This window comes from Scatophagus argus, chromosome 13, assembly GCF_020382885.2.
Source record: "Scatophagus argus isolate fScaArg1 chromosome 13, fScaArg1.pri, whole genome shotgun sequence".
NCBI lineage: Eukaryota > Metazoa > Chordata > Actinopteri > Scatophagidae > Scatophagus > Scatophagus argus.
The window spans coordinates 15617258-15638063 of record NC_058505.1 but is presented as its reverse complement, the minus strand read 5'-3'; the positions used below and the strand labels follow the sequence as shown (position 1 = coordinate 15638063).

General features: G+C 41.2%; 2 protein-coding genes across 2 annotated transcripts; one reads left to right on the top strand and one right to left on the bottom strand.

The window, feature by feature from the left end:
- Window positions 1–47: 47 nt before the first annotated feature.
- On the top strand, window positions 48–7363 carry atp1b3a (ATPase Na+/K+ transporting subunit beta 3a). Its single transcript, XM_046407400.1, has 7 exons — window positions 48–2556; window positions 3818–3946; window positions 4272–4370; window positions 4490–4683; window positions 4927–4977; window positions 5519–5605; window positions 5694–7363. Exons 1-7 carry the CDS (start codon window positions 2445–2447, stop codon window positions 5859–5861), a joined length of 840 nt encoding a protein of 279 aa, XP_046263356.1. The 5' UTR covers window positions 48–2444; the 3' UTR covers window positions 5862–7363.
- A 1935-nt stretch (window positions 7364–9298) lies between these two features.
- Window positions 9299–17081, bottom strand: grk7a (G protein-coupled receptor kinase 7a). The gene is made up of 4 exons (XM_046408728.1): window positions 16124–17081; window positions 14021–14476; window positions 11469–11749; window positions 9299–11119 (listed from the first exon to the last, which is right to left on the bottom strand). The coding sequence occupies exons 1-4, from the start codon at window positions 16718–16720 to the stop codon at window positions 10780–10782; spliced, it is 1674 nt and encodes a 557-aa protein (XP_046264684.1). The 5' UTR covers window positions 16721–17081; the 3' UTR covers window positions 9299–10779.
- Window positions 17082–20806: the final 3725 nt, after the last annotated feature.

Here is a 20806-nt window from a genome sequence, read left to right as displayed (position 1 = left end):
CTCTGACAGTAGGTGTCACTGACATGGTGAGTGAACAGATGCTGCCTAAAGGGCTTTACCTCCACATGGACTCTGGGGAGTGTCGTGTCTGGTGCCTGGGGAATTATCACAAACACAGGGATTGCTTCCCATTGATGTGACCAACCTCACTGCGAGTGTTGCTATGGTAGCTTGTGGATGGAGTGACTGAGAACAAATGGGGTGTGTTTTCCTGCTCGTGGTGCTGGTATGGTGAAGGGGGCGCTAATTCAGTACACAGAAAAGGGGGTTTTCCTAAACAATGGGAGGATTGTGTGCTTGTCCTTTCAGGGAAAGAGCAGAAGTGAGCTTAGTGTACATCGCAAAGATCCCTGTAGTGTCGCTTTTCCGCATTAACCTAACGCTCCCACCTTCATGCACTGAAACATTTCCTCTAGCCTGGCTGTCAGTCTAAGCTTTCTCACTCATGGGCAGTGTTTTTTGCCAGCGGGCTTGACTTGCAGCAGGATGCCTTCACAGAGAAAAATGTGCCTGAGTGAGACAGACGGGACTAGCCCATGAATCAGTGCTGCCTGCTCTCACACTAATCAGGAAAGTGTTTGTGTGTGTGTGTGTGTGTGTGTGTGTGCTGGTATTGTGCTCGGTACTGCATTGTATGAGTTGTGGTGGACCCTGCCTTGCAACAAATTCAATCTGACAGCAGGAACTGGGTGCAATGCGACCACTACTCCAGTCCCCCTCCCCCATAGGAGTTGAACCCAACATCAGTGGTCATTATATAACTCCCTCTACTCTTTCCTCTGTCTCTGTGACAGACTGGGATTGTTCAGCAGAGTGTCATGGGGTTGGAAGTTAAATTACTGTCTTTTTTTTTTTTCTTGTCATCTCTCAGTCTCTCCCCCCTGCTGCCTAAGCTTCTGACTCCTTCTCTCTCAGTTCACTTCATTTCAGTTACTGGCACGTCATACTAGAAGTGTACCAACTGTGAAAGCACAGGCTCAATTAAAGAAAAAAAAAAAGAAATCTATTTGTTCTGCTGCAGCAGCTTATTTACTGATATGAATATAAAACAAGGCTGGAATAAAATGACATCCTTGCCCTGCTCGCCTCCAAAAAGTGTTGTTTTCCATTAACTTGAACACATCTGTTTACAGTCCTGCACTCTGTGTGCTCTCTTCCTCTCTCTCACTCTGCTCCCTTATTTCTCTCTCTCCCTCTCACACACATACACACACTCTAGTTTCGGTAGTGCTCAATTGCCATAGCAACAAGGATTGGCAAATGCTCCAAATATCTGTGCTCAACCAGTCAGTCACAAATAACATCCTCATGGGCTTCAAACATGCTGATAACTGGCGTTTATGTACTTAGGCAATACATACATGAATACAAGTGTGTGTGAAACACACTCCAGCCTATAGGATTGGTTATTCATTTGGTGACTCAATGCCATGCAATCTGCACGCAGAAGATTTGTGATGAATCTACAACAAATCAGGACGATAAGCTCCATAGACAAAAGTATGGGACACACCTCTTTATTATTGAATTCAGGTTTGGTATGGAGCTGGTTTTCACAGGTTGGGCTCGGCCCCTTAATACCAGTGGAAGGAAATCTTAATGTTTCAGCATACCAAGACATTTTGGACAATGCTATGCTTCCAACTTTGTTTTGGTGAAGACCCTTTTCTGTTCCAGCATGACTGTGTCCCAGTGCACAAAGCAAAGTCCATAAAGACATGTTGGATGAGTTTGGTTTGAAAAAACTTGGAGCCCTGACGTCAACCCCCATCAAACACCTTTGGGATGAACTGGAACAGAGATTGTGAGCCCATCAGTCAGTGCCTGAACTCACTATTACTCTACTGCATGAATAGACAAAAATTCCCACAGAAGCACAACAACAAAATCTTGTGGAAAGCCTTCCCGGAAGTGTGGACGCTGTCATAGCTATCTGTGTATTTGGAATGTCATAAAAATCCCTGTTGGTGTGATGATCAAGTGTCTCAGTACTTTTGGCTATATCGTGTATATACCATGACTGTTACAGCAGACCTGAGGTTCCCGTAGACTCTTAAAACGGAGACGCCGTACGGAGCCGTTCTAATATAACTGATGGTGGGAAAGATAGTCTGCGCTCTATAATTTGTCCGCGTAACGCTGCGTCTCCGTGCGTCTCTTCGTCATTATCCAATGTACATCCATCTGGTCGCACTGCATCAGCTGCCACGACGGGGCTAGTGTGGACGTCACAGATTTTCTTTCTCTCCTTTCCTCGCCTTCCCCCTCTGTTTTTTTTCACCAGAGCATCTCTCCCCTTCTGCTCTCTCTCTCTCTCTCTCTCTCTACGCCGCCCACTCCACTCACCGCCGCCTCGCCGGCTTCTTCGCCTCACCACATCGCCCGCTGCCCCTTTCTCTGCGTTTTTTTTTTCAGGGAGACGTTTTAAAGCAAAAGAAATCACCATGGCGAGCACCGAGGATAAATCGGCCAACAAGGAGACCACTTCCAGCTGGAAGGACTCCCTCTACAACCCGAGGACCGGGGAGCTGCTGGGTCGCACGGCCAGCAGCTGGGGTAAGGATCCCCCTGTTGTACAGCAGTCAATTACTAGATATTCTTTGACATTCACGGGAGCTTAAGCCTAATCTGGTGTCATCGTCCTCCTGTTTTCAAAGCATTGATAGACGCGCGCCTCTGAAATATATAGACTTCCATGCGTATCTGTGCATGGATGGATTAAAATGACTATCGTGCAGATACGGGATTAACGGAGGAGCCATCATAGGCCTACGTGAAGGTGTAAAGGAGAAGCCTGTACCGAGAGGCTCACTAAGATGAATGATGCTTTCAGAGGTGTGCACCAGTTTGTCTTTGCTGCACAGGGACAAATAGGTGATGGCCAACCATAACAGCACAGATTTGTTTGTCTGTTTGTTTTATTAATATTTGCCTTATGCATTAACAGGATTGTCAGGCATTCACAGTGAAGACCCCAACTGATAATGCCCCCCATTACCTAATCACATCTGAGGAGTGTGCCACAGCATTCCTGAGCTGAATCTATTGTTGATCAGGCCATACATTTTATGTAATGATTCCCCACTTCATTTCCAGTGTGAGGTAGTAACACACCACGCTCTCTCCAGCAGCCGGTTCCTATAGGCTAGCAGGGGCTGTCAGGCTGCCTGGGCCCCTGTGCTGCTGTGCAGTGGGATGCTCCATTGCAGTTGCATGGCCGCCCACATTAGCATGCCTGTCAAGGTCAAATGGGATTCCCTCTCTCCTCTTTCTCTCTCTTTCACGCACTAGGCAGGTGCATTGTGGGATACTGTTGGAGAGCAATGAGAAAAAGGGGGGATGTACAGCAGGAAGCTGAGGGGTCCATCCCTTTTTTTTGCATGTCTGTGTCAACTTAGAGGGCATCCATGCTGTGCAAGCTGGATGGTGCTGAACCATTTTGAGTCAGATGTTTCCATAACTGTGGCTCTTCCCACCCACCCCCACTCCCTTGCTTTGGATAAATAAGGCTTCAGGTGCTTTGGGCACTGCAGTGTCATCCCTAAATCTTGTTTGGTTTGAAGGGTCTCCAGTGAAAAACAGATTCAGACTTCTTAGCAATAAGTAGCATTCCCCCTTCATCCAAAATGGTTTCTCTCAAAGGGATGGCGCACTGAAATGACAATTTCCTTCAGCCCACTACTGAGGAAAGATGTGGGAAAACGGAAGGCATTTGTCCGAGCTCTTGTGTGGTTAAAACTCGTAGTTAATTATACATGACCCTCTCCGTCTCCTTCCCTCATTATGTCTCTATTTCTGTCCCTCTGACTTTCTCCAGCCCTCATCCTGTTGTTCTACCTGGTTTTCTACTGCTTCTTGGCTGGTATGTTCGCTCTAACCATGTGGGTGATGCTGCTCACTCTGGATGACAATGTGCCGAGGTACCGAGACCGCGTGCCCTACCCAGGTTAGTCTCTCTCAACACACAGTACAGGGGGGGAACAGGTCTTTCGGCTACTGGATCTGGCAGTAGTTCTCTTTGAGCACATTCATTATTCATGCTCACACCAAAGGGATGCTGTCATGATAATTCGCTACATTACAGCATCTTCTTGTTATTGATCTATTTTGAAGTCTCTTCCTGTGCGATAGCAGCAGTGCAGTTTGTTTGTTGGATGGAGAATGTTTTCCATCCAGGTGTAATTTGAGACAAAACACCCCAGTGATGACTGTGTGTTGTCCTGCTGGAATCATTTAGTCTGTGTTTACTGTCATTGTTCTCTTTGATGCAGGGTTGGTGATTCTTCCAAATTCACTGGACATCACATTCAACAAATCTGACCCACTTAAGTATGCACAGTATGTCCAAAACCTGGAGTCCTTCCTGAAAGGTGAGTTCACTTCCCCCGATGCAAAGATAAATTAGTACTGAAACTGATTCCAGTCTCCTCCCTCTGGATCTTCTTCCAATGATTAATTCCATTTATCTGAATGTATCGCTGTCTCTCAGTATATAATGATACAGAGCAGGACAAGAACGAGGACTGCCCTCAAGGACAGTATTTTCTGCAGGACGACAGCGAGGAGGAGACAAAGAAAGTTTGTCGCTTCAAGAGGGGCTCCCTGAGTCTGTGCTCTGGCCTCTCCGACACCAACTTTGGATATTCTGAGGGCAAACCATGTGTGCTGCTGAAAATGAACAGGGTAAAACACACTGTCACTGACAAAGTCTGGTTTTGAAATCGCTGCACTATTTTTCATGTCTTTTAGACTTTTCCTTCTTCCCAGACGGCTCCTAACTAGTTTATCTCCTCTATTTGTTTAGTCGCTTGCTGACATAAAATTCCGTAAAATAACAGTTAATTCGGTTAGCTTCTAAGTGTGCTTCCACACATGCAGCAGCCTCTCTGCACAGTCTCAAGCTCTCCTGTTTCCCTCGCCCCATAGATCATCGGCCTGAAGCCTCGTGGGGATCCCTACATCAACTGCACAGTAAAAGTAAACATGTTTTTCCACACTATACTGTACATGTGCTACTTGCTTGTATGTGTATTTTGTTTCTTTTTATTTCTTTCATAAAAATGGCCATCACAGCCTCAGTATTTTCTTTCTGTTGATCTTGTTTTCATTTCTTCCTTCTTTTTGTTTGTTTTGTGTCTGATTTCTTTCTGCATGCTGTCACTGACGGCTTTAGGGTAAGATAATATGTAAATTATGAGAAGAAGCCCAGTAGTGTTGACACATTTTTATTATGTAACAGTTCATTATGCAGGTGCCTCTAAACCCATCTTAGTGCCATGTTCTAGTCATTTTAAGTAAGTCGAAGCCAAAAATGTCCTTTTTGCAAATTAAGGCAGAGCACGTCATGTTTTCTTCATCATTTAAAGCTCTTCACTAACTACAGAATGTCATTAATCTTCCTTTTTTTGAAGTCCGTCTCATATGATCTTGAAGAAATGTTCCATCTGTTATCAGTGTGGCGTAGTAAAAAGCATCTAATGTCAGCTTTACATCGACTAACACATGTTCTTCTTTGCAGAGAGACAACCCAATCCAAATGCAGTATTTCCCCGGTGAGGGACGTATTGACAAGATGTATTTCCCCTACTATGGCAAGAAAAGCCATGTAAGTATTTATCTCCGGTCAGATTATGTCCGCTGACGTCCTCACAGTGATGTGCTATTGACAGACGGCTGTCTCCTTCCTGATGCAGGAGAATTATGTGCAGCCTTTGGTGGCTGTGAAGCTGCTGCTGACCAAGGAGGACTACAACAAGGAGCTGCCGGTGGAGTGCAGGGTAGAGGGCTCTGACCTCCGCAACAACGACGATAGGGACAAGTTCCTGGGCCGCGTCACCTTCAGGATCAAGGTGGTTGAGTAGAAGCGAAGATGGCCGGTAAAAGGAAACCCAATGCAGAGGCTGCCAACGTTTACTAAGGATTTATGTTTAAAATATTTCTTAAAAAAAGGAAGGAAGAGTCAAATACGTCACAAAGATGGTATTTTTGTGTATTTGGCCAAACAGTCGGATGCAGATTAGTTTGGAGAGCCAGTCAGACACAGATATTGAATGTTGCTTTGATGACATTTCTGACACTTCTTTCCTTCATGATCCCTTTCTGACCTCGTTAAAGATCCCCAGAACAAGACACAGGCTCTGCTGCTCCTCTGACCCCACCCATCCATCCATCCATCCATCCATCCATCCATCCATCCATCCATCCACCCACCCACCTATCCACCCACCCATCCGCCCATCCTTTTATTCACCTGTTGCACTTTTCATTCCCCAATCAGTTTATTCTTTTTTTGGCACTGATGTGATTAGATAACTGATAGCCATTGCAAGCAAGCCATTTGGAGCTATTGTGTAAGTGCTGATACAACTTTTTTTGACATGTTTTTCAGATCTTCCTGTTGTCAGGAAGAGAGCGTTTTTTTTTCATCTTTCCAAACCGTATGGACGACTGTGTTATCGCTAGTGTTGAGAGGATTTTTATCTTGCTGTATAGTGCAACTGAGAAAGTAGAACATTTCTCTCCAGAGTATTCACATTATCACATTACAAAGACTTCATAGGAACGTACCTTGATAATCAAGTATAGCCACTGTATCCCTGTATATGAAATGCCAGTTACAAAGTCCCTTTCTACATATAAATACATTGTGATCTTTACCATATTTAGGGAATTATAGATAGATCTTTGTGTTGTGGTCTGCATGGCCACAACCCAGTCTCGTGCTGTCTGTCTGTCCGTCTGTCTGCATGTCTGTCTGTCTGTCTGCCCGTCTTCCTGTTTACTCACCTCTCCACTGCAATAGCCAACATTGTGGGTGAGCCCTCCAGGACTAGATGAGTTGTTTTGCTCCACCTCGCGAGGGTGCTGAGTATTGATAGTGGCTGAGGCGACACACACACACACACATATATACACACACACATACACAGAAAGTACAGTGTAAAAACTGCTTTTAAGGCGGAGAGGCGCTGGGAAAGCGTTTCAAAAATATAAAGTTCACTGTAACTATGTACTGTATATCTTTACGTGATCTGTATATCTATCTGGGTCTCAAAGATTGTTTGTTAGTTTTCTCTCTTCTTCAGCCTGTCGATCTGATTGTCTGCCAATCTATTACTCTTCAATGTATATATATATACACTATCTACAATATTTACTTAATTCACACTGTATTTTTGTCACAAAACACAATGTCTGTGCACTGTAAAGAAATAATTTAAGCAAAGATTTACAGGAAATTATCTTATTCAAAGCTATGTTTACACAGTCTTAAAAGGAGCCCGCATTTGAAAGAACAACTTGTAACATCTCTTCAGGGTGCCTTAAGACCTGATGAAATAAATTGTGGAATAAAAGTGATTTTGAAAAAAAAAAAAAATCCCATCTATTTTTAATCTTTTTTGTTTGTTTGTTTCATTTGAGCTGTAACTTCTTGTAAGTGCTGGTAGAACTATTTACCTGTGGAGTGGAGTAGGGTTATATGATATAGTACCACACAATATTCACTGTAAAAGTACTATAAAGCTCTGTTAGCATTTGAGTAATTGCTGCCAGCTTTTGGTCTTCAGCCCTGGCTCACTGATGATTTCTCTTCTTGAGGAAAGTCAGTGTTATGAGTGCAAAATTTGAATTGCATAATGCACTTGAACTTGAATTTGACATGTTTGTGTGTGTGTGTGCTTTATAACTTGACAGTGGAGAGAGACCAAGCAGAATGGATGAAACTGGTCCCGGCCTTCAAATCACTTAACACACTATCACATCCTCTTTGTCATTGTAGTATAAACCTGCAGCCACACGAGGGAGTGAGTGTGAGGCTCACACATGGTGCTGCAGGTGTGGCTGGACATTTGCAGAGAAACTGAAGAGGTCAGCAAGGCATCTTGCATTTCCTATTTCTTCATCTTGTGTTTTTTCTTACTACAGAAATCTATGTCAATAAATCTTCATAATTAAGCACTCCAATAATTTCTACAACATTAGATGGGTGCCACTGTGAAATGATCTGAGCAAGTAGGTGCTGAGATTTATTTTTTTTTTACCTTTTTGCCCCCATTCCTAAGGCCATGTCCAATAAACTTCACTATCATACTGAATAAGAGGGAATTATACCCTTATGAGCTAATTTCTAATTATTTTAAACCAACTTTTAAAGCTTTATCCCTTAATGGTTATGGAAGCCTAGTTGTGTCATGTGCATGGACCCAAGTATACTGTCCTTTGCATGCAAGTCAAGTTATAATTCTAACTATTTTGATGATTAATGCAGCATACACTACTGCCTAATTATTATGTGAGTGGCTGAACCTGCCGCTGTGTCCACAGAGACCGCATTGGCTGTAGAGGTCAGAATACGCCAGGTCAGTGTTAAAAGAAGCCTGATCACACCTGTCTGCTCTAATTTCACACAACCTTCATCCTTCCAGCTCCCACAGGGCCCTGAGGCAGCAGCTGCTCTGTCCTTCACTGTCAACAGCAGCCTGTACTAAGGTCCTGCTATGTGAGATAATCTCTCTGGGTTTAGCTGCAGTACGAATCCACCTTAGTGTCTCCTAAACTCTCACCGTCTTTGAGTTAGAATGTTGTAAACAAGTGCTGCTGGGGACATAAAAACAAACAAACAAAAGAAAAATCAAACAGATAATTTCCCTTGTCTTTACTTGTGGCCAAAGAAAATAAAATTTGGAAATTCTGTAAATACTGGAACTATTAGAACTGAAAGAAAACAATGCTATGCTCATTTTTTTTTCCAACACTCAGGCATTTGGCTGATTTTTCGATTTGTCTTTCAGTTTCATTCATATAGCACCTTGTCTCAAAATGTCAAACTTAAAATTTTTCAGATGAGCACTGTAGCTGCTTTCTTCTGACTCGTCACTTAGCAGTAACATTGAAAGTTGAAACCTGAGGGGATTTGAAGCTGATTTAAGCAAAGAAGGCGCAAGGATAACACTGGTTATCGCCTTATCAGCTAAGAGTTGAACTTGCCAATTTGCAGCAGGCTGGAGCACAGCCTGGCTGTAGTCAGCATCCTGTCAGGGATTAATGTTGTTGATATTTTTAGGTTTTACTCCAGAGTCCTCAGCAGCACTTTCTCTGTGGTTATATATAGCCCAGAGAACATGCGTAACATGGCACAATTTGAGACATCCTCTGACGCTGGTTGTAGCTGTGCCTTTTTAAGCTTCAAGACGACGAATGCATTGAGACAAAAGCATGAATATTCATAATCACAGAACAAACACACAGTTTAAAAGACATAGACTTTAATTGATTCAGATCATTCAAGATTCAAGGAAATTTCTGCTCTATATCTGATATTTCTATAGTAGCAATTCCTCTTATGTTATATTTACAATTACATGTCTCATATATACTTAGATCATATTAACCTTAACTGTAAAAACTCAACCCTGCCCAGCATCTGGAAATAACTACCCTGAGACAAGTAAACAAGAACAACAAGGATTTTCTTTTGAACTAGCCCAAGTCTCTATACTTAACTTAAGGACCACAATAGTGGAGTCTTTTTCAGGGTCTGATTAGTGGTAAATTTCCCCAGTGTGGGACTAATAAAGGCCTATCTTTGAGTTACTCACACTTATCTCAAACTAAGAAAAGAGCCCTGAAGTATCAGTGTTTCGGGGCCGTTGACAGGGCAACCTGCACATTCCTGGTACAGGAATTTATTGCCCAATTCCTCTAAATTTTCCTCCTTCGTGTGCAGCAATTAGCTGCCATTTGTGTACTTGTCTCTCTCCCAGCATCCCAGGGCTACAGAGTCTTCATTCTCACTAAGTTGAGCCTCATAGCACCAACAGTAGAGGGACTCAGACAAAAGGTGTTTAGTTTCTTCATTTTCTTTCAAATAAATACTAATTTTAAAATACTTCCATATTCGCCTTTCTCTCTGTGCATAGATATAGATTTCTTTATATACAATAAAACATTAGCAACAAATGACCTTTATAGCTTATATAAAACTAAAATGTGTAAATGCAGTGATCAGCCTTAATTATCAGGTTTAAGGATCACAGCATACAATATTAAACACTACAATTATCTATGCCAGATGTGCTCTTTAAAAAGTTCTCTTCATTGTAGAGACAGTGTGACATATGTTGGCATCATAAGATGGTGGGGAAGTGTTATGAAGTGCTGTAACTTTTACACAGTGCACTAGAAGATACTCCAAGTGAACAGTTTCAAGGTCTAGAATAAATTTGCTCCAACTGGATTAAAGCTTATTGTTAAGTGTGATGCATTGCTTCAGTAGGAAATTCTCCAAGCACATACTGAGACAGTTTGAGACAGTTTTAGACATTTTCTTTTTTTTTCTTCTTATTTTCATAAAATAGTATAGTGCTTCTGGCACAGAGGTCTTTACCCTACTAATCTAACACTGGTATCTTTAATAAAAAGGTTGTAAAAATTACTCTTAGCAGTCATTTATGTTTAATATGGTTGAAAGTCTCATCATTAAATACCAAATGTCGGTCCAAATGTTTGCAAAAGAAGCTGTAAACCAGAGAGATAAAGCTCAAATACATCATCACATCCTCCATATTTTACTGAACCTTGCCTCAAAAGCTGTAAATCACTAAATCATGAGCACCCTTACAGGACAGGGATGATACATCTTTCTCAACATGGATGCTTGTGCTTGGCTCTTTCATAAAAATACGATCCATCTTTTAAATCAGTGTTAATATGCATCTGACTTAGACAAACAAATTATTGAGCGTTAATACTGGTGTGTGATATCAAACACGTGGCTTCTCACAGCAATATACATGTGCCAGACTTCTTTTCATCATCGGGATCTCCTCCACCCTCTTTCCTGTTGGGATCATTGAGCTCGTCAAACAGTCCAGTTTCAATCATCTCCTGCTGCCACTGAATGGGCACAGCACCTGTGCTAAATTCCTTGAAGAATTTTTCATCCTTGGCGTCAAATTCGATGCCCTTGATCTCGGAGAATTCTGCGATGTCGCCGGTGTCCTTGGCATAGACAACGTTGGGTTTGGGCGTCCAAGGAGGATCCACCAGCCCAGCCTCCAAACGGGGGAAATTGATGGACTTGAACCACGCATGTTTCCTGGGATCCTCCATGTTGTTCCTAATGAGAAGGCAAAGATATACCCTGCATTCAGTGTTTCAAAACAGTGTCACATTTAATGAAAAAAGGCGAAAGTGGCTGCAAGGGTTAATGTAACATTTACATTTAAGGCGAGGGTATTAGCTTGGTGTTAACCTTACTCAGCCAGTTCATTCTGCACAAGCTTGTTACTCCAGTTCCAGCTCCAGTCAGCTTACTGCACCAACATACTGTATCTAGAAAACTGACCTTTTCAATTACAAACTATATGTATGAACTGATATCATGTGTAATTTGCTACACCATTGTGTGCAGCCACTTCACGGCAAGTCACTTGCTTACAGCTTTAAAATGAAAGAGAACCTCTTACTTCATGCCCAGACGTTCTTCTATTTTCTTCTTGAGGAACTGCTGGATGATGTCCTTGGTGACAGCATCAAAGCATTTGTGCTCCCACTTGGGTTCCTCGTTGAGAATACGACGCTGTACCTCTTCCTTCTCCACCTTCTCCTTCTTGCTCTCAGGGCCTTTGAAAGGTGTGTAGCCAGCCACCATCTCATAGATACTGCAACCCAGGGCCCACCAGTCCACTGATGTTCTGTATGGAGTTTTGTTAAGCAGCTCAGGGGCCATGTATGCTCCAGTACCAGCCTGGAGGAGAGAGAGGAGAAGCTTATATGTTTAGAACCTTTGAGATCATTTCTCCTTTGGAATTCAGTTCTGTAGATGGAAGTAATGAATACAGTCCCAGGACAAACACAGATGTGATGACACAAAGATGGTTTCATGGCAGGACATACTGGTATAAAGAACAACTTCAGAACTGGAACATATAACCTTCATAACAGTGTTTGAAAAGTGACATTGTGTTGCATAGGTCAGTTGCTTGGGTAACTAAAAGCTTTACATTGGTCTATACACTGGTATGTTGTCTTTCTGCAACTTTGATGCTTACTCTCCCCTGACTCCTCTGCCCCACCTCCCTCTATGACTTCACCTAACTCTAACCCACCTGCAGCCAGGAGCTTAATCCTAATGCTAAGCCTACTACCTGTCAAGAGTCATGTATGTCTACTCACTAACAGAGATGTCCAGCCTCTTATATAATGACCAGCCATTTCTGGAACCTATAGCACCCAGCATAAATGCGTAATATCCAGACCACACATAGCCATGCACCTAATGTATAATCAATGTATGTGTACTGCAAACGGGCATAAAGCAAACAATTTATTATTTGCTACTGCAACAAGGTCCTCAAGAAAAACTGTTGCAAAAATCTTGTTTAGGAGATCCCACTGTCCTTTCATAGTCACTTTAATATACATATGCATGCCTCAAAGGCATTTAGCATGACCTCAATGAATTCCTTTTTCCTTTACATGAACAAGTGTGATAAGACTTGGCCAGAGATGTGCCTGGCTGATTAATGAAGGGAAGTATACTAAACTGACCATTTGCGTGCAAAATGTTTTGATGTATGATGATACAGTTACGAAATGAATGTGATCTTAGGTCATGCAAGAAAACGATCAGACATTTTTCATCCTGGTTGAAGTCACCTTGTCTGAATACTAACATGTCTAAACATATTCAGCGTTTTTACCTGGATCTGTCAATCTAATCAGGGACAGACTTGTGTAATGCCCACTAAGAGGATTAGGGGACCAAAGCCAGCCTTGTCTGTAGGAGGTTAGCCCAGTCATTTCGGCTGGCTGAGGAGCATCAGAGTACTGGATAATGAGCTTACTGGACTTTCAAAGAAGGGAGAGCTTACTCTTTGCTACTGCAAGCAAGTACAGAAGAGAGCCTGAAAGGAAAAGTCTTGCAAAATTCTTTATCCTTTTTCAGGTGATCCATAGGTTAGCGCAGGTGAGATGTGATACAGTGTAGGTCTTGACAAAATGGAAAGAAAATATAATGTTGTAATATTGTCCTATCAATAATTTTATGAGCTCGTTGTCACGTCACATCTGTGTAATACATTTTGTCAGCAACTTGTCAGCTTGATCTGGGTGACCATGTTCATATACCGATAACCTTTTCTTCTACATACCATTGTTGAGTGAGCCTCTGCTGGATGTAAGAACACCCCAGTGCAGCCAACACCACTGATGACGTGCTATCTGTACTACTCTTACAGGCTACAGGCTTTTTAAAGGGCTGAAGCAACTCTCTCAAAGTAGCTCTACAGAAATAACTAAATCTCTTCAACTAAGGTGCTGAGGGAAACCTGCCTGCATTTATTGACTCCTGCTTTAACAAGCACTGGACCTCCAAGGTCTCCAACACTGCCCCTACACAAATGGTGGCCTATAAATGGACAGGCTATAATCTGGCTGCTAAAGGATCAAAAGAGTTATATAATGGATTCTGAGACTCTTCATTGCACAGATCTTAAAGCAATCCAGTAATCCCTGTCCGGATTTAAAGTAAAAAACTCACCAAGACAGATCAAGAGCTTGAGTCCAGTTTTTAGCTTGACTCCTGTCTTTGGTTAAGTGAGCACCAACATAGTGTAGATGAGGTATCATTAGAAGCCTGTGCTCTCAGGCTCTTTGTATTAATTTTCTGTTTGCGTGTGTGTGATATTAAACTTTGTAGATGAAGACTCAGAATCTTGTTGTTTTAAAAATTGGGCAACACATAACAGAATCATGGGAGGAGTCTTATCTGCTCTTTGCTGTGTGCAACTTCAAAGACTTTGAATATTAGATGAAATTACCCTTTAGGATAGATATCTTTCAACATGATGTAAAATGTTTTCATGTCCTCTAATGTTAGCAGCATCCTAATGGCTTTGAGAGTTCAGCTAAGTGTAATTAGTGCACTTTTTTGTATTTCATTGTTTTCTTGTGTTGAAAAGAGAATGGCATTTGTCACTTCAACCAGACTATCACTGTTGTGTTTGTGTCAACTCACCATCTGGTTGACGGTCTTCCCTGGAACAATCTCTATGGCCAGACCCAAATCTGAAAGTCGGCACTGGCCTTGGCTATCCAGCAACACGTTCTCTGGCTTCATGTCACGATATACGATATCCATCTCGTGCAGATGCAGAATGCCGGTGGTGATCTGTGCTGTGTAGTGGATGATGCGCTTCATCTCAATTCCTTTGTCCACACCCTTGCCATCATAGCCTATGTTGTAAATGTGGTACTTGAGGTCTCCTCCATTCATCAGGGTCATGACAAGGCACAGGTGGGTCTTGGTGTCATAAGCATATGCCAAGTTGACCAGAAACAGGCTGTTAACCTTCTCCAAGATCTTCTTCTCCAACAGGGCCATCTTTTCACCACCCTTCTTCTTCAGTCGCTTTTTACACAACTTCTTGCAGGCATACATCTGGCCTGTGTTCTTCACCTGAACAGCGCATACCTGGAGAAAGAGATCATTTGTTTAAAGGGACCACATACTTCACTTTCAGTTTCATTAGAATGCACTTCCCTAACATTGATCATAACAGTCTGACAGTCAGACCTCTAGGAAGCACGGGAACCATTGTGCTACACTGAAATCTTACTACTATTTGTCCGCTGGAAAAAAGTTCCCTTTAGGAAAACCATAAAAAATGAGAAAAGGTACAAAATGATATCAAACCAACTAAATCTGCCTTTAAATAATCATGCCATTCATGATTTGACTATGAATATAATTACAGATAATCCCACTCTTAAACCAGATGAGGGGATTTGTTCACCTTTTCTCATTTAACAACTAAACCTGACACTGAATCACCACTAGCACTGAATGCAAGAAAGAAAATTGGTTCAAGTCAGTGTAGCTTAACTCTTGCCAGTTGTGTCACGGCATCCCGTTTACCACCTGTCTCACTCACATCTTTAACTAAGCATTTACTTTTGTTATCATTCCTGCTCCAAAGACTGAGGATCAAGTATGTCTACTGCACTACACTGCAAAATGATTGTCCAATATCACATATCCATTCAAAAAATGTTTTTTTTTTCATCTTGTTCCTACAGTTGAATGTTTGAGCTGCACTGTTTACAGTGATGTATGTGCAAATTCTGACGCTGTGAGCCTGTTTCCCTATTCATTGCTTAAAGTGAAAAATTTCTCTGTACTCCCTGAAAATCTGATTTTGAAAAGCAGAGCTTACACAGATGATTTGTGACACCATAAATTGGAAGCCTATCTTGGTCAAATATTTAACATACACAAATGTGATGTGGAAATGTGAAGTACACACACCAAGAATGGACTTTATCACGAAGCAGCAGTTAAACTCGTGAAATAAAAAAATATCTGCATATTCATGAAATCTAAACTTTTCAGTGAGGGAGAAAGAATAGGTGTCATTTTAAAGACTTGAATGCAAAAACTATGCTTTCGTTTTGCAAAAGCCATACAATTACATACAGCCAAACAATTTGCCTTTGATTTTCCACAGACATCGCTCATCAATCTCAAACCTTTTAAGTGATGACCATGACAATGTATTTCACTCAAAATAACTCATTTTCTTATTATTTTCTGTACCTGTAATTACTGCTCATTCATTATGCTTGCATAGCAACCTGTCTATGCCATGAAACAGTCCTCTGCTGAAGAATTTTATATTTCTAGTTGCTGATTTACATGATCTACTGTTATCCTTAGGTCTGTATTGAAAAAGAGAGCTTGATATCAATAAGACAGTAGTGTATGAACGATCACGGCACTTCGCTGGTTCTATCAAAGCAAGATTACTACTTCTCTTGGCTTTGTATTTGTTTCTAAAATTCAAGAGGTATGCCACAAGACTTCGTGGTCACCTTGAGACAAGGTAAGTCCCGTGATTATGTAAGGTATGATCCCTTGTCTTAGAATATCCTTTCTTATGCTTCAAGTTTTCCTAAGAATGGAATGACAGTCAACAATGCTTTATAATACTACTGCTGTAACATCATCATTACAATTCCAAATAATATTGAGGCCATATTACATAGACTTAAAAGATCATTTACCATAACACATATTTCAACAGACTTACAAAATCATGTGTAAATGTGATTGCATGCTTACCTCTCCGAAGCCTCCTTTGCCCAGAGTTCTGAATTCATAGAAGTATTTATCACTGATGGGCTGTTTCTCATATTCTTTCCACTGAAGGAATTTATCAAAGAGTGGATTTGACTGGTATTCTGTGAAGGGTTTGTTTTTTAGATATTCTCTTACACCTTCCTGGACTTTGTTTTTCATCACCTCCTCAAAGTTAGCATCTGTCACAGACTTGCATTTTTCAGCAGCCTCCCCAGAAAGAAATGAGAGGAAGTTCTTGGAGTCAGCCTTGCAGTACTTGTTGATGATGTTTTGGCGTGCCTTGTCTTTAGTTGCACCTTCAGCCAGGTCCCAGTCGTACAGCTCATCCAGGAAATCAGCAGCAAGCTTAAACTCAGGCTTAGTTGCCAGGAACTCACGAAAAAACCTTTTGCCTACAGGTTGCCTTTCACAAATTGATGTAAAGTCCTTGTCAATGGAGGCTCGTACTGCAGAACATTGCTCAGGTTTGGGGAGAGACAAGCTGCGACGGCGCTTTTTCATCTCCTTGTCATCACCCCCCTGAGCTTTTAGGTAGGCCGTGTTGGCCACCAGGTTATCCAGTCCCCCCATGTCAACCATCTTGGCGGCTGTATGTGGTCTGTCCCCACTAAGTGAAAGGGGTTCTTCAGTGGCTCCTCAGGGATGCAGCGTCTTTCAAAGTGTGTGTGTGTCTATCTGAGAGTGCAATTCACTCCAAAGCCAGCGTGCAAATGAGCTCCTTCACCCAGCCTACCTGCAAACCTAAGACACACTGACACACCCAGTAATTACTCATTTAGAATTAAATACCAGGGAGGGATTTTGGCTTAAGGATCTTTGTGTGGTCTATTCAAGGATGCCGTGCACAGAAAGGGAATCATAAGCGGGCTCTGTGCTAATAGGCTTTGTAGCCCTCTATATTGGCAAATGGTGTTCAGTAGTCTCTAACACTGGTCCACTGGGTTCAGTTGACTGTGCCTTTAAAGGTGAGACACAGTGAAAGAAAACAAAAGGAAGCAGAACATGCAGCAAAAACAACAAGACACTTTCAATTTTTGACCATTTCAAAAATCTACTTAACAATCTGACAATTATCACTATATCTTGCATGAACAAAGAATACATTTCCTGTTTTAATTAGTTAGGTCAAATTTACAGTGTAGTCCAAAAACCATTTTATGCATCTCTGAAAAGAATAATTCTACACCGAGTTGTTGTTCAACAGATGTGTTTTAGAGCTATCTAAACTAATATCGACGAGATCTTTGCTGCATGTTTTGATGTTAAAAAGTAATGCATTTATGTCTTGAAGAATCTTTAAAAAGTCTTTATTTGCTACTTGAGCGCTAAATCACAGACGTGTTGATTTATTTGAACTCACTATGTATGTACTACATCAAAGCAATGTCTATTTCAGTGAGTGGAGCCAAACTGTGGAACTCTAAATTGTTCTTGATGTAAACTTATAAACTTGAAAATTTGAACAGACCAAATAATTGGAAAATATAAGTAATAATTAAATAATAAAATATGAGTAATAATTGTGTTTAGTCATGTCATTGGTTGTGTATCTTATTACAATTCTGGTATAAAACTGCATAAACATATACTGTACAAGTCTAGATGGACAGATGGTCTTAGTTTTTACACATGTAATGTGATGAATTGGCTTGTTCCTTCCTTTGTTGCTTTTGGCAGTAACCCTAAACTACAGCTATGGTGATGTAGCCTAATTCAGCAAGATAAACCCCAGATAATATTAGCTAATCCTTTCTCAAATGGTCTCAAGCTGCCAGTACCCTGCGCAAGATCAAGGGCTTTACTTGTCCTCAGAGTGCTTCAGACTCTGTTGAGTTACAAAAATCCAGGAAGTCAACCAAATGGAAGAACTAGTAGTTCAGTTTGTCCCAGTGACCAATTAATCAAGGAATGAATGAAGTATAAGCGGTGCTTATTATTTCAGCAAACTATAACGTATGATGTTAAAATTGCGTAAAGAAAAAGAACTGTTGCCATCTAAAGCACTTAAGCCTCCTGAGTGGATGAAAAGAGACCATAGGTTGCATATTTAACTGGGTCAGGGAAGGCAGCAAGAGGTTAAGCTGAGAGCTCACACGTCACTCTATTTGTTTCCCATTAACTCTACAATGAATCCCTGCTGAGCCAAGTAAGTCACTGAGGGTCCATCACAAATTAATGCTTTCATTCAAAAAATGGGTATGGCACCAGCCTTAAACAAACTGACTTAAAAAATAACCAGATATAATGATATGAGATATAGTGGTGTTGAGGAAGATAAAGAGGTTTGGTGAAAAGCATGTGCATGCATAGGAAACATTTCTATGGCTATTCATCTCTACTGTTTCAGATGTTTGATCTTTTCTGATTTAGATGTTTGATCTTTGTGTAACCTGTTCCTTTAACCTTGTTAGGATTAACCCTGGCCTGAGGATGGAGTAAAGGTTAAGATTTGCAGAGCATTCTCATCCTATCTCCCACATGGTCTGTTTCGTGGTCTTTACGTGGTCTGGCTCCATCCTCTTATGTTCTCTCAGGCTTTCAAACAAGTGGATGGAACACAGTGGGAATTAGAGAAGCTGGGAATGCAATAGAAAGGAATCTCTTAGGAAGTGTTTGCTTGCAGTATCTACTACCGTTCTTTCTTCTTCTGTTTTTACAATGAGATACAGAAAGAAAATAAATGACCAATAAGTGACCATAGACAGAAGACAACTGAATGAAAAGATAAATAGTTGGAAAGCAAAGTCTTCCACTATTGCAGCAGAGATACATTTTTCCACAGATATGAAAATAAAACTGACAAAAACCTTGCCAAGCTATTTAAATGTATAAATGATTATGCTGTGTAAAAGTGGCCTGAAAGTGGAACTGACAGCCCTCGCCCTGTAAACAAGAGACTCTCACAACTGGGATGGACACAGGCAAAAAAACTTAATATGGGACCTCTACCTCGTCATCTAACCACGTGGAAAGGTGTACAGTAGCTATCGGGTGTAAAGCTTCAGGGCCATCCCAGGTCTTTTGGCTTCAGAGGAATTTGAGGTTAGGGATGGTGCCTCCTCTTTTCTGGAGTTGTATGGGGGTGAAGCAGCAGCTAAGTGTGGAGATACAGATGAAAAGGTTACCTAACTGTGGCTGGCTATTTGCACTCATGAGCATTAGAGTAAGGGAGGTCAGGTGAGTTGAATCAGATCACCGGTATGGTGCCTATATAAAACAGTAGGATACAAACATGTAGTGATGGTTTGATAGGAATGGAAACCTCAAACATAATGTTGAAGACTTGTTGTGGAGCCAGATGGGATGTTGTTCAAAATTTACACTGTCCACAGTCTGTGATAACAATGGAGCTTGTCTGCAATCCAAGAAGTGGCTGAGGAAAGCTGCCCAGCTGAATAAGGATGTTGTCCACGTCCTTTTGGCATCAGAGACTCCAGAATGAGTAAGGGTAAGAGTACGAGTAAGGTACTGACAGTCCAGAAAAGTCAGTGATTGAAATAGTTTGAAACAGTTTGAGGTTTGCAAACTTGGTTGTAGCTAGAGGAAGTGGAAGATGACTTCTGAAATCACTGATCCACCATGGTGATCACAATTAGTGGTGAAATGTCTCTTTAAAAGGATACAGTGCCGGATAGTAGCACAGGTGGCTCTTACTCAAAGCTGGCTAATCCTTGCTCTAACTGTTTCAAGCCCAGTGTTCTGCCTAAAACCATTTATGTTTTGGTTACAAGCGCAGTTATCCAGATAATTCTGGGATATACCTGGGAAGACTGTCACTGTCTAGTTTTGTTTGAATCTTTAATCAGTGCTTTTCTAGCATGTCAGGAAAAAAACACTGCACTGTTAGTCTTTGTGAGAGTTTGCTTTCAGCCAATCCCATTCAACATGTCAGCACCAGGAGAAGACCAACACAAAGCAAAGCAAGACAAACAGGAAGACAGAGAAAGACACTAATGATTTTGTCAATATGAGCTGAGCACAAAATGGACCATTAGGACTAGCAGCTTCTGCCCCCTAGGGGACTGTTTTTTCTGTGTGCACTGCACTCATAATCCTATCAAAACTAACAGACATTATCTGTGCGTTAAAGGAATCAGGATCATGATGTAACTGTAACTGACCCACTTGTCAAACAAACAGTGATACCTGCAAATAGAAATGACAGCTCAGTGTTTTTTCGTTTTGTTTTTTTTGTTTGTTTGTTTCACACAGCAAATTTTCTGGTTCAGATTTTCTTCGATTTTATATTTGATTAATAATTATAATGAATTATTTTCATTATTATTGACAGTTTTTTTAAAAACTAACCTTACAATTGTACCATTCATCTATGATAACACAAATGTGGAAGGAAAATCCAAGTATATCCAAGTTCCCAGTTTACATGTATTTGGAGAGTTTACAGTATGTATACCTACTTGGTCAAACTGATATTCATTCATTGGAATATTTACGAAAACAAAAGGATACAGCAATCAATTACTTTCTAAATATATCCAATTTTTGAATTAGTTGCTAAGGTTGTTGTTTCCTCACTATGATCACCACTTGAATATTTGAATTAAGTTTATACTAGTATTTATCAACACGGCACTGCAGATAAATAAGCCGTTTTACATATGAGTTCTGCCGTGATTGTTAAATATTCACTATATTGAGAGCAAT